This window comes from Tamandua tetradactyla, chromosome 5, assembly GCF_023851605.1.
Source record: "Tamandua tetradactyla isolate mTamTet1 chromosome 5, mTamTet1.pri, whole genome shotgun sequence".
NCBI classification, from domain to species: domain Eukaryota; kingdom Metazoa; phylum Chordata; class Mammalia; order Pilosa; family Myrmecophagidae; genus Tamandua; species Tamandua tetradactyla.
The window spans coordinates 99,430,596-99,447,489 of NC_135331.1; the positions used below are offsets into that span (position 1 = coordinate 99,430,596).

The 16,894-nt window shown below is 37.0% G+C and overlaps 1 protein-coding gene across 2 annotated transcripts in view; it reads right to left on the reverse strand.

Moving 5' to 3' along the window:
* Positions 1–8,046: 8,046 nt before the first annotated feature.
* The window catches only part of MED20 (mediator complex subunit 20), an 82,683-nt gene continuing 73,835 nt past the window's right edge, over positions 8,047–16,894 (reverse strand). The window contains exon 4 of one of the 2 annotated variants that reach the window (XM_077161792.1): positions 8,047–8,124. In XM_077161792.1, coding sequence (XP_077017907.1) covers positions 8,095–8,124 — 30 coding nt within the window. In that variant the 3' untranslated portion in view covers positions 8,047–8,094. The remainder of the gene's footprint in view (positions 8,125–16,894) is intronic. The other variant, XM_077161791.1, reaches the window with a different exon arrangement.

The window sequence follows — 16,894 nt, forward strand, 5'->3', positions numbered from 1 at the left end:
ATGGCCATTCTGGTGGGTGTGAGATGATATCTCATTGTGGTTTTGATTTGCATTTCTCTAATGGCCAGGGACATTGAGCATCTCTTCATGTGCCTTTTGGCCATTTGTATTTCCTCTTCTGGTAGGTGTCTGTTCAAGTCTTCTTCCCATTTTGTAATTGGGTTGGCTGTCTTTTTGTTGTTGAGATGAACAATCTCTTTATAAATTCGGGATACTAGACCTTTATCTGATATGTCATTTCCAAATATTGTCTCCCATTGTGTAGGCTGTCTTTCTACTTTCTTGATGAAGTTCTTTGATGCACAAAAGTGTTTAATTTTGAGGAGCTCCGATTTATTTATCTCCTTCTTCAGTGCTCTTGCTTTAGGTTTAAGGTCCATAAAACCGCCTTCAATTGTAAGTTTCATAAGATATCTCCCTACATTTTCCTCTAACTGTTTTATGGTCTTAGACCTAATGTTTAGATCTTTGATCCATTTTGAGTTAACTTTTGTATAGGGTGTGAGATATGGGTCCTCTTTCATTCTTTTGCATATGGACATCCAGTTCTCTAGGCACCATTTATTGAAGAGACTGTTCTGTCCCAGGTGAGTTGGCTTGACTGCCTTATCAAAGATCAAATGTCCATAGATGAGAGGGTCTATATCTGAGCACTCTATTCGATTCCATTGGTCGATATATCTATCTTTATGCCAGTACCATGCTGTTTTGACCACTGTGGCTTCATAATATGCCTTAAAGTCAGGCAGCGCGAGACCTCCAGCTTCGTTTTTTTTCCTCAAGATGTTTTTAGCAATTCGGGGCACCCTGCCCTTCCAGATAAATTTGCTTATTGGTTTTTCTATTTCTGAAAAATCAGTTGTTGGGATTTTGATTGGTATTGCATTGAATCTGTAAATCAATTTAGGTAGGATTGACATCTTAACTATATTTAGTCTTCCAATCCATGAACACGGTATGCCCTTCCATCTATTTAGGTCTTCTGTGATTTCTTTTAACAGTTTTTTGTAGTTTTCTTTATATAGTTTTTTTGTCTCTTTAGTTAAATTTATTCCTAGGTGTTTTATTCTTTTAGTTGCAATTGTAAATGGGATTCGTTTCTTGATTTCCCCCTCAGCTTGTTCATTACTACTGTATAGAAATGCTACAGATTTTTGAATGTTGATCTTGTAACCTGCTACTTTGCTGTACTCATTTATTAGCTCTAGTAGTTTTGTTGTGGATTTTTCCGGGTTTTCGACGTATAGTATCATATCATCTGCAAACAGTGATAGTTTTACTTCTTCCTTTCCAATTTTGATGCCTTGTATTTCTTTTTCTTGTCTCATTGCTCTGGCTAGAACCTCCAACACAATGTTGAATAATAGTGGTGATAGTGGACATCCTTGTCTTGTTCCTGATCTTAGGGGGAAAGTTTTCAATTTTTCCCCATTGAGGATGATATTAGCTGTGGGTTTTTCATATATTCCCTCTATCATTTTAAGGAAGTTCCCTTGTATTCCTATCTTTTGAAGTGTTTTCAACAGGAAAGGATGTTGAATCTTGTCAAATGCCTTCTCTGCATCAATTGAGATGATCATGTGATTTTTCTGCTTTGATTTGTTGATATGGTGTATTACATTAATTGATTTTCTTATGCTGAACCATCCTTGCATACCTGGGATGAATCCTACTTGGTCATGATGTATAATTCTTTTAATGTGTTGTTGGATACGATTTGCTAGAATTTTATTGAGGATTTTTGCGTCTATATTCATTAGAGAGATTGGTCTATAGTTTTCTTTTTTTGTAATATCTTTGCCTGGTTTTGGTATGAGGGTGGTGATGTTGGCTTCATAGAATGAATTAGGCAGTTTTCCCTCCACTTCAATTTTTTTGAAGAGTTTGAGGAGAGTTGGTACTAATTCTTTCTGGAATGTTTGGTAGAATTCACATGTGAAGCCGTTTGGTCCTGGACTTTTCTTTTTAGGAAGCTTTTGGATGACTAATTCAATTTCTTTACTTGTGATTGGTTTGTTGAGGTCATCTATGTCTTCTTGAGTGAAAGCTGGTTGTTCATGTCCTTCCAGGAACCCGTCCATTTCATCTAAATTGTTGTATTTATTAGCATCAAGTTGTTCATAGCATCCTGTTATTACCTCCTTTATTCTGTGAGGTCAGTAGTTATGTCTCCTCTTCCATTTCTGATCTTATTTATTTGCATCCTCTCTCTTCTTCTTTTTGTCAATCTTGCTAAGGGCCCATCAATCTTATTGATTTTCTCATAGAACCAACTTCTGGTCTTATTGATTTTCTCTATTGTTTTCATGTTTTCAATTTCATTTATTTCTGCTCTAATCTTTGTTATTTCTTTCCTTTTGCTTGCTTTGGGATTAGTTTGCTGTTCTTTCTCCAATTCTTCCAAGTGGACAGTTAATTCTTGCATTTTTGCCTTTTCTTCTTTTCTGATATAGGCATTTAGGGCAATAAATTTCCCTCTTAGCACTGCCTGTGCTGTGTCCCATAAGTTTTGATATGTTGTGTTTTCATTTGCATTCGCCTCGAGGTATTTACTAATTTCTCTTGCAACTTCTTCTTTCACCCACTTGTTGTTTAAGAGTGTGTTGTTGAGCCTCCACATATTTGTGGATTTTCTGGCCCTCTGCGTATTATTGATTTCCAACTTCAGTCCTTTATGATCCGAGAAAGTGTTGTGTATGATTTCAATCTTTTTAAATTTGTTAAGACTTGCTTTGTGACCTATATGGTCACAAAGCATATGGTCTATCTTTGAGAATGATCCATGAGCACTTGAGAAAAAGGTGTTTCCTGCTGTTGTGGGATGTAATGTCCTATAAATGTCTGTTAAGTTTAGCTCATTTATAGTAATATTCAGATTCTCTATTTCTTTATTGATCCTCTGTCTAGATGTTCTGTCCATTGATGAGAGTGGTGAATTGAAGTCTCCAACTATTATGGTATATGTGTCTATTTCCCTTTTCAGTGTTTGCAGTGTATTCCTCACGTATTTTGGGGCATTCTGGTTCGGCGCGTAAATATTTATGATTGTTATGTCTTCTTGTTGAATTTTTCCTTTTATTAGTAGATTGTGTCCTTCTTTGTCTCTTTTCACTGTTTTACATTTGAAGTCTAATTTGTTGGATATTAGTATAGCTACTCCTGCTCTTTTCTGGTTGTTATTTGCATGAAATATCATTTCCCTACCTTTCACTTTCAACCTATGTTTATCTTTGGGTCTAAGATGTGTTTCCTGTAGACAGCGTATAGAAGGATCCTGTTTTTTAATCCATTCTGCCAGTCTGTGTCTTTTGATTGGGGAATTCAGTCCATTAACATTTAGTGTTATTACTGTGTGTATAATATTTTCCTCTACCATTTTGCCTTTTGTATTATATATATCATATCTGACTTTCCTTCTTTCTGCACTCTTCTCCATACCTCTCTCTTCTGTCTTTTCGTATCTGACTCTAGTGCTCCCTTTAGTATTTCTTGCAGAGCTGGTCTCTTGGTCACAAATTCTCACAGTGACTTTTTGTCTGAGAATGTTTTAATTTCTCCCTCATTTTTGAAGGACAATTTTGCTGGATATAGGAGTCTTGGTTGGCATTTTTTCTCTTTTAGTAAATTAAATATATCATCGCACTCTCTTCTAGCCTCCATGGTTTCTGCTGAGTAATCTACACATAGTCTTATTGGGTTTCCCTTGTATGTGATGGATTGTTTTTCTCTTGCTGCTTTCAAGATCCTCTCTTTCTCTTTGACCTCTGGCATTCTAACTAGTAAGTGTCTTGGAGAGCGCCTATTTGGGTCTAATCTCTTTGGGGTGTGCTGTACTTCTTGGATCTGTAATTTTAGGTCTTTCATAAGAGTTGGGAAGTTTTCAGTGATAATTTCTTCCATTAGTTTTTCTCCTCCTTTTCCCTTCTCTTCTCCTTCTGGGACACCCACAACACGTATGTTTGTGCGGTTCATATTGTCCTTGAGTTCCCTGATACCCTGTTCAAATTTTTCCATTTTTTCCCGATAGTTTCTGTTTCTTTTTGGAATTCAGATGTTCCATCCTCCAAATCACTAATTCTAGCTTCTGTCTCTTTAAATCTATCATTGTAGGTATCCATTGTTTTTTCCATCTTTTCTACTTTATCCTTCACTTCCATAAGTTCTGCGATTTCTTTTTTCAGTTTTTCTATTTCTTCTTTTTGTTCAGCCCATGTCTTCTTCATGTCCTCCCTCAGTTTATCGATTTCGTTTTTGAAGGGGTTTTCCATTTCTGTTCGTATATTCAGCATTAGTTGTCTCAGCTCCTGTATCTCATTTGAACTATTGGTTTGTTCCTTTGACTGGGCCATATTTTCAGTTTTTTGAGCATGATCCGTTATCTTCTGCTAGCGTCTGGGCATTTAGTCAGATTTCCCTGGGTGCTGGACCCAACAATTTGGAAGATTTTTCTGTGAAATCTCTGGGATCTGTTTTTCTTATCCTGCCCAGTAGGTGGCGCTCGTGGCACACGTTTGTCTGCGGGTCCCACCAGTAAAAGGTGCTGTGGGTCCTTTAACTTTGGAAAACTCTCGCCGTCAGGGAGGTTCGTCAGCCAAAGTGGCTTGGAAGTGTGCCAGCCGGCCCAGGGTCCGAACGCGGGGAGGGTCGCCGGCTGCAGCAGCCCGGGAGAGCGCCTCTCCGAATTTCCTAGTCGGCCCCGGGTGCCAAGCATGGTGGGAGGGCGCCAGCCGCCGCGGCCCGCTCGGGAGAGTGCACCGTTTCCAGGGAGTCACGTCTTTGGAAGGGCCCCACCGCCGTCACCGTTCTCCGTGGCCTGGGGATTTCCGATCCAATTCTCTCAGTTGGTCTGGGGGGCTGCGCGTGGTGTGGGCACCAGCCGCCGCGGCTTGAGGGGACTGCCTGTCCAATTCTCCCAGCTGGCCCGGGAAGGGGGAAGGGAGGAACTCTGGCCGCTTGCCGCCCTGCCCGGTGAAGCCCGCACCCCTCGGCGATCTCACCAGAGCGGGTTTTCTCAGCCAGTCAGCCGTTCCAGGATGGGGTATGCTGTCTTTTTTATCTCTGTTGTGGCTCTGGGAGCTGTTCTGTATCGTTTCTACTCCCCTAGTAGCTGTTCTGGAGGCGGAACTAAGATCCGCGCGTCTTACTAAGCCGCCATCTACTCCGGAAGTCTTATCCTGTGTACCTTAATGTAATGCCTAGATACATCCTTGAATGTATTAAGCAGATAACCAAAAAGTATTGGCAAAGTTCCAGTCCGTTCCTCTCTACCACTTTGACGCACATTACGGAATAAAGTCGGTTCAGACAATTTTTGAAAACCAAATATACAACCTTAAAATAGAATGTGGATCTAAATACCCAGAAGCACCCACCTTTGTAAGACCTGTAACAAAAAACAATACTGAGTGGTGGACCAAGATGATACTGTGAGCCACTGATTATACACTATGTATGGAATGTTTGCATGTTAAGAATGTTTGTGTTTGTACATTGTTTTATCAATAAAAACATATTTTTTAAAAAGCCCCTGAAAGGGTCGCCATACTATGAGAACTCTGTTTTAAAATATATGTATAGTAAGAGCCATAACTTTGATCAACTATGGAAGAAATCCTCAGATAAACATGGGAAGGGGTAAAAATTCCTTTCTTCCAATGAAGAAAGGAAAGTGGAAAACACCACTAATTCCATTCACGGAGGTCACGACATTTTTATCAACGTGCTTGTTGTTACTTTAAATGCGACTTACTCTTTGTACTTTACCATATTTTAACAGGTGAGAGACATGCTTTTCTCAGAGAAGACACATGCCAGAACAAAAACCATGTACCATAACTCCTTCCGGGTCCTATATAAATGTTAGTTGTTAACTTACATTTACTTTTTGAATATCACCTATAAAGAGACATTCTAAGACCAGTAAGCCCCTTTCTCCTGGCTTTTCTTTTCTTGCACAACTTTTTGCTGTCATTCAAATATTATTTAACAGGACAAAAGAGCAATTTCCAATTACTAATTAGTTCTAAATTGCCACACAGTTCAATCTCTGGCTGTGTGTTTCTATACATAGCAGCTAAATAAGTAATCTACAAATCAACTCACTCTGACCCTTTCTAAACATGTGCTGTTCTTTAGCTAATTTAGATTTCTGTCTACTACAGACAATTGGTTATGAAGCAAAACAGCTGTATTCAGATAAGTATAGTCAAAACAAAAAAATATTTAGCGAGTCATCTCACATCATCTTTCCCATATTTAAGGAGATACACAACTTAAAATTCTTCTTGTCACAGGTAAGCAAAAATCGTTTAGTTATGCTGGCTACTTCAGGAGACATCTGGCTTTAGTGTCTTACTTAAATTCACACCCACTTTAACAAACCGTGCAAAAGACTTTAGGCCACCACCTTTGTCAATAGCTCAGACTCTGGAGCATAGGGCCTAGGTTTGAATCCTGAAGTTGCCACTTGCAATGTGATTTTTGGCAAAGTTACTTAATCTGTGCCTCAGATTTCTCAGCTGTAAAATGAAGATAACAGTATCAACTCATAAATGGAAGACAGGATTAAATGAGATAATGAATAATTGAGTCAACACTTGAAAACCTGACACAAAATAAATATTCAGCAAATGTTAACTTTCATTTTTATAAATTAGTTTTAAAAGAACCTCACAATGGTCATAGCAGATAGAATAGACCATAATAATCTAATAGAGTAAACTTAAAACAGTCTTCTTCCTTCTTTCCTGCATCATCTTAGAAAGTGCTTACAAGCCATAGAAAAGACATCAAAGAAAAATGAAACTCAAGAAGACTTGTCCTTCAAACAGACTGAAGGAATCTTAACTGAAAATATGACAGCTATCTAGAAGCAAGAGAATCATGCATCTTGATTTGACATGGAAACAAACTTTACAGGCAAGATGAAATGATTAGAGACAGAAAATGGTTATTTAATCATAAGTATCTGTAAGCAGCATATATACCTTAAGAAATGGAGTAATATTCTGGCAGCATGATCTAAGAGAAATGAAGCATGAAACCAAAGAGAAAACATTCTTGAGAAAAATGCAAACATCCTAACCATCAGGGTTAATCTTATCCAAGATGGTTTAATTCTTTGAATGTATCAGAAAAAGATTCATCTGAGGATGGTTGCTACATAAAAATGGTAACTGGGATACACAGGATAACACTTAATGAACACTTACTATGTTCCAGGCATTATTCTAAGTTTTTTTCCATGGATTAACTAATCCTAAACATTGCTACTGAGCTAGGCAATTCTTTACAATTGAGGAATTGAGGCACAGAGAGATTAACTTGTTCAATGTCAATTCAGTAGTGGTTTATCAAAAATTGTCCAGCTCCAGAGCCCATGTTTTAATATTTATCAAAATATTGATAAATACACATGATAGAATTATACTGATTACCTCTAGGAGGGAGCTAAGATTCAAGTGGAGGGTTTTGGTTAATTACAATTTTGAATAATTGACAATAAGAATATATGGTTGTTACTTATGTAATTAAAAAAAAATGTTTACATTCCATAACCTGAGTCAAACGTTTCTTGGACTTTCTGTGGAATTTTGTTTGATTACTACCTGACGCACAATCTGTACTTGCTCAAATTAATAGGATTACCATTATGAAGCTAACATTACAGCAGCTGACAGTTTCTGGAGAGAGAGGAGGGGTGATTACCCTTGACAGGTCATGACAGACATAGTTTCTGTCCAATCACCAGTAAGCTTCAAACCTACCCTAGACATGGTTTTAGTACATTTGCTGGTCTCTAGATCCTACCTTTATCTTCAAATGTAGCTGTACTCCCTCCTAGCTTAATTCATAGTTACTAAAAAAAATCACAAGGGTGAGAAGGAAGAAGGTGGTGGGAGTTCAGAATAGGGATAAGGCAAAGAACAGTTATTGATCATTCACCCCAATAGTATTTCAACCTTGGCCACCTTTTGCACATTGGCCATGCACAAAACTGAAGTTATGAATATTTTCATTAATAACTTTTTATTATAGTTTTCTTTCTTACCCATTAAATAAATTTTTCCCATCTTCATCCATATTATTCCAGAGTCATTGGTTAGGTTTCTTCTTCTTTATTACCTAAGGGGAAAAACAATCTGTAAGATCAGACTAACACATGGCAAGAGAAAAGCCATTGCATGTATTTTATTCACAAATTCAAAGAAAAAAAGGACCAGTATTACAATGTAGTTGATTAAACTCCCTATAAATCCTTTAAAATAATGGAAAATAATAAAGCAAAACCATTCAATCATTTATAGGCTGGCTGTAAGTAGAATTAAAAGGTTTACTTCCTGAACAAAGACATTTCTATATGTTTCAGGTTTTAATGATTAGTATATTATCTTTGCTTAGTTCATTTCCTGACCTGAAACTGTCAGAAAAAAATTCATACTAACTGTGATTATGTCCCCCAATTTAGATGTATTCTTACTGTTAATCTACTCCCCTGTGGGTGTGAAACCATTGTCACTAGGCCTTTTGAAGATGTTGTTTTTAGTTAAGATGTAGTCAACCGAACCAAGGTAGGTCTTAATCTGGATTGCTGGAGGCCTCATTAGAAGAAGGCCACAGACAGGGAGAGATAGGAAGTTAGTGGGAAAGGAGGAACATTGCCATGTGATGGGAAAGCCAAAGAGCCCTAAGGACTGCCTACAGTCAGCACCAGAACATGAGTCTTGGGGATAAAAGCGACCTTGTCAATATTTACATTTTGGACTTTTAATCTCAAAACTGTGAGCCAATAAATTCCCAAACCACTGTGTGATTTTTGTCATAGCAGTCTGGCAAACTAAGACAGTAACAAAAATACTCAAGGATCAAATGCTAAAATTATTTTTGCAGAACTGAAATATTTAATAATGAAAGACAGTATCATTTGGGACAGACAGGTTCATAACATTTAGGTGAGCAGCAGGCTTCTTTAAAGCACAATAAGTCCTATTCACAAGAATATTACATTGTCAATGACATCTAGTGTGCTGGTTTGAAAGGATGCATGTACCCTTGAAAAGCCATGTTTTAATCAAAATCCCATTTCGTAAAGGCAGAATAATCCCTATTCAATACTATATGTTTGAATCTGTAATTAGATCATCTCCCTGGAGATGTAACCCAATCAAGAGTGGTTGTTAAACTGGATTAGGTGATGACATATCTCCACCAATTTGGGTGGGTCTTGATTGGTTTACTGGAGTCCTATAAAAGAGGAAACATTTTGGAGAATGAGGGATTCAGAGAGAGCAGAGAATGCTGCAGCATCATGAACCAGAGAGTCCATCAGGCAGTGCTTTGGAGATAAAGAAGGAAGACACCTCCCAGGGAGCTTCATGAAACACGAAGCCAGGAGAGAAAGCTAGCAGATGACACTGTGGTTGCCATATGCCCACCATGTGCCCTTCCAGCTGAAGGAGAAACCATGACTGTGTTCATCATGTGCCTTCTCAGATGAAAGAGAGACCCTGAACTTCATTGGCCTTCTTGAACCAAGGTATCTTTCCCTGGATACCTTTGATTGGACATTTCTATAGACTTGCTTTAATTGGGACATTATCTTGGCCTTAGAACTGTAAACTAGCAGTTTACAGTTAATAAATTCCCCTTTTTAAAAGCCATTCCGTTTCTGTTATATTGCATTCAGGCAGGTAGCAAACTAGAACATCTAGATAACTAGAGATTTGGATAAAGTACACTATAATCATTTCTTAGGTTTTTGACACCTTATTCAGGAAGCAGGACTCAACAGTTTGAGATTGGTACACTGTCAGCTGCCATGTAGTAAGATGAAAATTTCTCTTATTTTGTCATCCTAATAGCTAACACAAGAATTCCTCTAGGAATGAACTTTCGTTGTGAAAATATGTTTCCTCAAGGGCCCCCCACACCTCATGACCAGTCCCTTTGTGGTGTGGTTCCCTGAAGAATGGCTATCAAGACCACAAGGAGAAAGGGAAACTGCTGTGCATTAAACAAGGGGAAGACTGTTATTTTACATTTGAAAGGATGAGAGAGAATGATAAGGAGAAAGGAACAGAAAAAAAGGAGAGTTAGTACAATGGAGCAAAGCTTGAATTAGGTGGGGGTGAAGCTCTCAGGTCAAGGTCAGAAAACACTTTAAGAATAGGGATACGTTATGGGGAAGTAATTTAAATTAATACAATCAAAGGCTCACCTCATCTCTATTTTGTCCCCTTTCTTCAGTTAGATATACTAAACCCAAAAATTTTAAGGGCCTTTCTGAAAATCAGAGATGCTAAGTTTCACATCTGGGTGTACCATGGTACAAAATTAGATGTATGAGTAAAGAAAACAGAGCCCAGGGGACAGGAGAGGCTGCAAGATCATAAAAACAAGAAAAGGCACAAATTTTTTTTAGGAAGAGCTTAGAATTCTACATATTCTGGTATGGGAGTCTGACGCAATCTTACCTAGGCTGAGAAGGCTAACCTAGCATTATATGGTAGGGGTTTCATATTCACAAAATGTCTCTTTCCTAACCAAAGGATTCCCAATATAAGAACACCAAAAGAAGTTAAGATACGAAAACTATTAAAAAGTCTCCAGACATTCAAATATTCTACAGACATTCATATATCTAGGATTTAAACTATTATAATGTACTTTTGAAGGGGAGGGATGAAGAATCAAAGACATATAAAATAAATCACTGCATTAGGCACAAACCAAAAAATGTAGATGACATCCCTTTAACTGAGCATTAGAAATAAAGTACCCAACAATCAGGAAAGTGTATTCCAAGCTTACCTATTAGTGAAACATGCTGAAACGTCAGGTTTTCTGGTGTCATGAAAGGCAAGAGTGTGGGATTTGGAGTAAAAGAGATCAGTTATTATCATCATGGTGTATTAGTATGAGACCTTGTGCAAAGTTACTTAACTTCTCTGAGCCTGTTTTTATCATCTAATTTATAGTACTGATGTGAGAATTAAATGAGAATGTAGTTAAAATGCAATTTTTTTCCTAGGTATATACCCAAAAGAATGAATAGTAGGTATTCAATCAAATATTTGCACAAAGAATATTCAGGACAGCACCATTTATAGCAATGAAGTCTGAAACAATTAGTATAGTAAGGATATAGTCCTCCAAAAAGAGGTCTGGCCTTTATTACGGGACCTGGGAAGTAACTTCTACAATCTTGGATTTCCTATGATAGAGTGTCTTTGTTATTCATTGTGGGCCCCAGACCACACCTGAGAATATACGTGAACTGGATGACTCAGGGTAGGGCTGGCCATACTAGAAAGACTAATTCTGTGATTGGAATGTGGGGTTTTGAGCTACATCATATCAGTCTGACCTCCTATCAACCTGACCTCTGAGAGGGGAGTGGGCTGCAGACTGAGCTCAATCACGCGGCACTGATTTAATCACGCTTACATAACTTAAGCTGAATGACATCTCTGGACACAGAAGTTAGGAGAGTTTTCCCAGTTGGTAATACACTTCGATGTGCCAGAAGAGTGATGTGTCCTGATTCCACAGAGAAAAGACATGGAAGTTTGGCATTTGAGAATCTCCCAGACCTCACCTTAAGCACCTCTTCTTTTGGTTTCTTATTTCTATTATTTTTGCTATAATAAAACTGACATGGTGATCATAGCACTTGCCTGAACTCTGTGAGTTGCTCTAGAGGATCTCGAACTTGAGGGGAGTGGGAATGCCAGAATTTGTAGCCAGTTGGTCAGAAGTGGGAATGGCCTGAGAACCACCAAACTTGTGGTTGATGTATGAAGTAAAGACAATCTTATAGAGGACCATACCCTCAAACTGTGGAGTCTGATCTAATATGGGTAGTTAGAGACAGATTTGCTTTATAGTTGGTGTCAATAGTTAATGCACAACTCAAATGTCTATCAAAAGATGGACATAATGTGACATATCCATACAATGGAATATTATTCAGGTATAAAAAATAAATGAAATATTGAATATGCTACAGTGTGGATGAACCTCAATAACATGATGCTAAATGAAAGAAAATAGACATAAAAGGTCACATATAATATGATTCCATTTATATGAAATATCCCAAAGTATACAAATCCAGAGACAAAAAGCAGACTAATGGTTATTAGGGAAAAGGGGAGGAAGAAATGGTTTGTTTAATGGACAGGGGTTTTCTTTTGGGGTGATGAAATGTTTTGGAACTACAGGTGATGGTTGCACAATATTGTGAATATTTTAAGTGCCAGTGAATTGTATGCTTTAAAATGTTTAATTTTATGATATGTAAATTTCATCAAAAAGAAAAAAGGGGTAGAAAAATAATGATGTAGCCCCTATGGAAAGCTGTCTGGCAGTCCATCAAACAAATAAACAGTTACCAGCAACTTTACTCCTAGATACATGTCTAAGAGAAGTGAATACATATTTCCACACAAAAACTTATATATAAATGTCTGTAGCAGTATTATTCATAAAATCAAAAGGTGGGGTATGCAGGCGATTCAGTGGTAGAATGCAATGCAGAAGACCCGGGTCCAATTCCCAGCCCAGGCATACGCCCCTCAAAAACCAAAACAACCCAAATACTATGAACTGATGAACAGACTAACCAAATGTGATATATCCATACAGTGAAGTAGTACTCAGTCAGAAAAGGAATGAAATACTGATAAATGCTACAACCTGGATGAACCTTGAAAATTTCAGACTAAATGAAAGAAGACAGTCATAAAAGACCACATAGTATATAATGGCATTTTATGAAATGTTCAGAATAGGCAAATCTATAGAGAAAGAAAGTAGATGAGTACTTGCTTATGGCTGGGAGAACAGTGAAGTTAGGGAGATGATAGTAAAAAGGCAGTTTCTTTTTAAAGGTGATGAAAATGTTCTAAAATTGACTATGGTAATGGTTGCACATTTCTGTGCATATATATTTGTGAATATATTAAAAAAACAATGAATTTTATACTTTAAAAGGGTGAATTGTTTATTATGTAAATTATATCTAGATTAAAAAAAAAAAAAGAAAACCCAAATGCATCTACAACTAGGTAAGGAAACCTCCTATAAAATTTTAAAGGGACTACATTATATTTCTCTTGGCAGCTGTGCTGGTTTGAATTTGTAGACCCCAGAAAAGCCATATCCTTTAATCCTCATTCAGTATTGCTGGGTGGGAGTTTTTAAATATCCATGGAGACATGACCCACCCAGTTGTGGGTGGTAACTTTTGATTAGATGATTTCCATGAGGTGTGTCTCTACCCATTCAAGGTAGGGTTGCCTACTGGAGACCTTTAACAGGTTCAGAACCATTCTGGAAAGAGCTACAGAGCCTTATGTGTAGCCAGAGACCTTGGGAGCTTCATGGAACAAGAAGCCTGGGGTGAAAGTTTGCAGATATCACCATGTTCCTCTCCAGTTGAGCGAGAAACCTGGAACTTCATTGGCCTTTCCTGAGTGAAGGTAACCTCTTTTTGGTGCCTTAATTTGGACAGTTTTATAGACTTGCTTTAATTGGGACATTTCCAGTCTTAGAACTGTAAACTAGCAACTTAATAAATCTTCCCTTTTAAAAGCCAATCTGTTTCTGGTATATTGCATTCTGGCAGCTAGCAAACTAGAACAGCAGCTAAATTAGGAACCCCAGAGTAGACTCGTGAGAACAGAGCTAGACTAGTTATCAGGAAACCTGGTTACAGTCCATACTCTGCTGCTGATGAGCTATGTAAGCTCAAGTACCAGTCAAATTTTAAATTTCTAAAATTCTGTATATATTGCCCAGAGTAAGAACAATGCAAAAAGAAATATATAATGTATAACATTTCAGGGGCCAGCAGAGACTTTACTGTTATTTCCAAGTTATTAGTTTACCATGGGTTTAACCCATTAATGGCTCTGAACAATGGATTTAAATTCAAATTCTGGGCGGCTCTGAACAATGGCTTTAAGTTCAAATTCAGGGCTTCCACATGGAAACTGCAAAATAGATTTAGGAGTTCTTGTGAACACACAGATGCCAGGACTGCACTTACACACTTTTGACAGTAGAATAATTTTGGTGGTAATACTGCTGTCCATTTGCCAATGAATTAATACTTTCTTATAAGCTGTTTATTAAAGTATTTTTCACCATTAAAGAAAAATGCAATCCAGGGGTTAGTATGTGATAAAGTACACTTGGACTAGTAACAAGGCTATGAGCTCCTGTGAACAGGGATTCTTTTTATTCCTCTTCAAGTCCTGTAGACATAGCACAGTACACGGTACAAAGGAAGTATTAATATAAATTGTTTGTTGAATGAATCACTGACTAGAGGACCCCACTTACAAATTATCTCAAATTTTATTTCCTGGGCAATATTCTGTCTAGCATTTATAAAGTACCTATTTTCAATTAAAAATTTCACATGGCATTTACCACTGCATACTGTAAGTTTATCATCTTTTCACATGTATATATATTTATATATGTTTAAAATACTTTAATGATAAAACAACATGCAAAACATTCTTTTTTTTTTTAGCTTAACCATAGGCATATTTAAATAAAGAATCCATTAAATCATTGTAAAGCCTGTGTTTTACATAACTAATTTAAAATTAAGGCAACAGGGCGGGCCATAGTGGCTCAGCAGGAAGAGTTCTCGCGTGCCATGCTGGAGACCCGGGTTCGATTCCCAGTGCCTGCCCATGTTAAAAAAAAAAAAAATTAAAGCAACAAAGAAAAAATCCACAAATTCATACAGCAAAGTTCTAAGTATTAAACACTAACTTAGATATCGTTTGATCAGCTGTCAAAACGGTGAACATTCTCAAAATATCAAGTAGAAAGTTCTTACAAATATCTGCATTGCTATATAATGACCCATGTTACTAAATATTTTCTTGATTTCAGGAAAAATATGAAGATAGAAATATTTTTACAATTAACATATGGACATCTTAACCACCTAAAATGGATATCTTAGCTTATCCATAGGCATATTAAAAATTATATATATATCTAAGTAATCATCGTAAAGCCTGTTTGTATAACATGTTTCATAAACCAATTTAAAATTATAGTAATGAAGGAAAAAAATCTATAAATACAGATATCAGAGTTATTTGAATTCTAAATATTAAACAGTATGTTAAATGCCATTTGATTAACTTTCAAAACTGTGTGTGTGTTCCCAGAGGTGTAAACCTTCCTGGCAATGTGCGACAGAAATTCTAGGATGAGCTGGGACTCGGCATCAAGGAATTGAGAAAATCTAGACTAAAAGGGGGAAGAGAGAAATGAGACAAAATAAAGTGTCAGTGACTGAAAAAGTTCAAGCAGAGACGAGAGGTTATCCTGGAGGTTATTCTTACACATTATATAGATATCCGCTTTTTAATTTATGGTGTATTAGAGTGCCTAGAGAGAAGCACCTGAAACTGTAGAGCTGTGCTCCAGTAGCCATGTTTCTTGATGATGATTATATAATGATATAGCTTTTGCAATGTGACTGTGTGATTATAAAAACCTTGTATCTGATGCTCCTTTTATCTACAGTATGAACAGATGGGTAAAAATATGGCTAAGAAATAAACAAACAATAGGAGGAACAATAGTTAAAATAGAGCAGACTGAAATACTAGTGGTCATTGAGAGGGAGGGGTAAGGGGTATGGCATGTATGAGTTTTTTTCTTTTTCTTTTTTATTTATTTTGCTGGAGAGACACAAATGTTCAAAAAGATGATCATGGTGGTGAATACACAACTATGTGACGATATTGTGAACCACTGATTTTAACCATGTCAAGAATGTTTGTGTGTCAAGAATGTTTGTATATTTGTTGCTTACAATACAAATATTTTTTTAAAAACTGTGCATTCTCAAAATATCAAGTAAAAAGTTATTACAAATATCAACTTTGATATAGTAGTGAGCTATGTTACTAAATATTTCCAAATTTTTTATTTCAGGAATTTAATATTACTATAACTGCCAATAGTTTTTTTCAATAGTTTTTGTTTTAACTTTTTGTGTTGTAAAATATAGCATATATATATACACACACAAAGAAAAAAAAGGAGAAAAAGCAACAATTTTCAAAGCACACCCCAACAAGCAGCTACAGAACAGTTCTGAGTCTGTCATAGGCCACCATGCCCTCCTTACAGATTTCTCCTTCTAGCCGCTCCAAAACACTGGTGGCCTTATCAGAGTCATAATAACGGAATCATACAGTATCTGTCCTTCAGTGTCTGACTTATTTCACTCAGCGTTATGTCCTTTAGATTCATCCACATTGTGATATGTTTCAGAACATCACTGTCTAAATGCTGCATAATATTCCATCATACATTTTGTTTATCCACTCGTCTGTTGATGGCCACCTGGACTGTTTCCATCACTTGGCAAATGTGAACACTGCTGCTATGAGCATCAAATCCTCTGGTTTTGGTATTGGTACCAATACTGAGTATTGGTATTGACAGATCATAGGGCAACTCAGTATTTAGTTATCTGAGGAATCGCCAAACAGATTACCACAGCAGCTGAAACATTTTACCTTCCCACCAACAGTGAATAAGTGTTCCAATTTCTCTGCATCCTCTCCAATATTTATAGTTTCTTGTTTGTTTAATAGCAGCCATTCTTATAGGTGTGAGATGATATCTCATTGTCGTCTTAATTTGCATTTCCCTTATAGCCAATGAAGATGAGCAGAGCTTCACGTGCCAACTGTATTTGCTCTTCAGAAAAGTACCTATTCATTTCCTCTGCCCAATTTATAATTGGGTTGTTCTTTTATTGGTGTGCATTATACTTTCTTCATGTACACAGGATATCAAGCTTTGATCTGATATGTGGTTTCCAAATATTTTCTCCCATTGAGTTGGC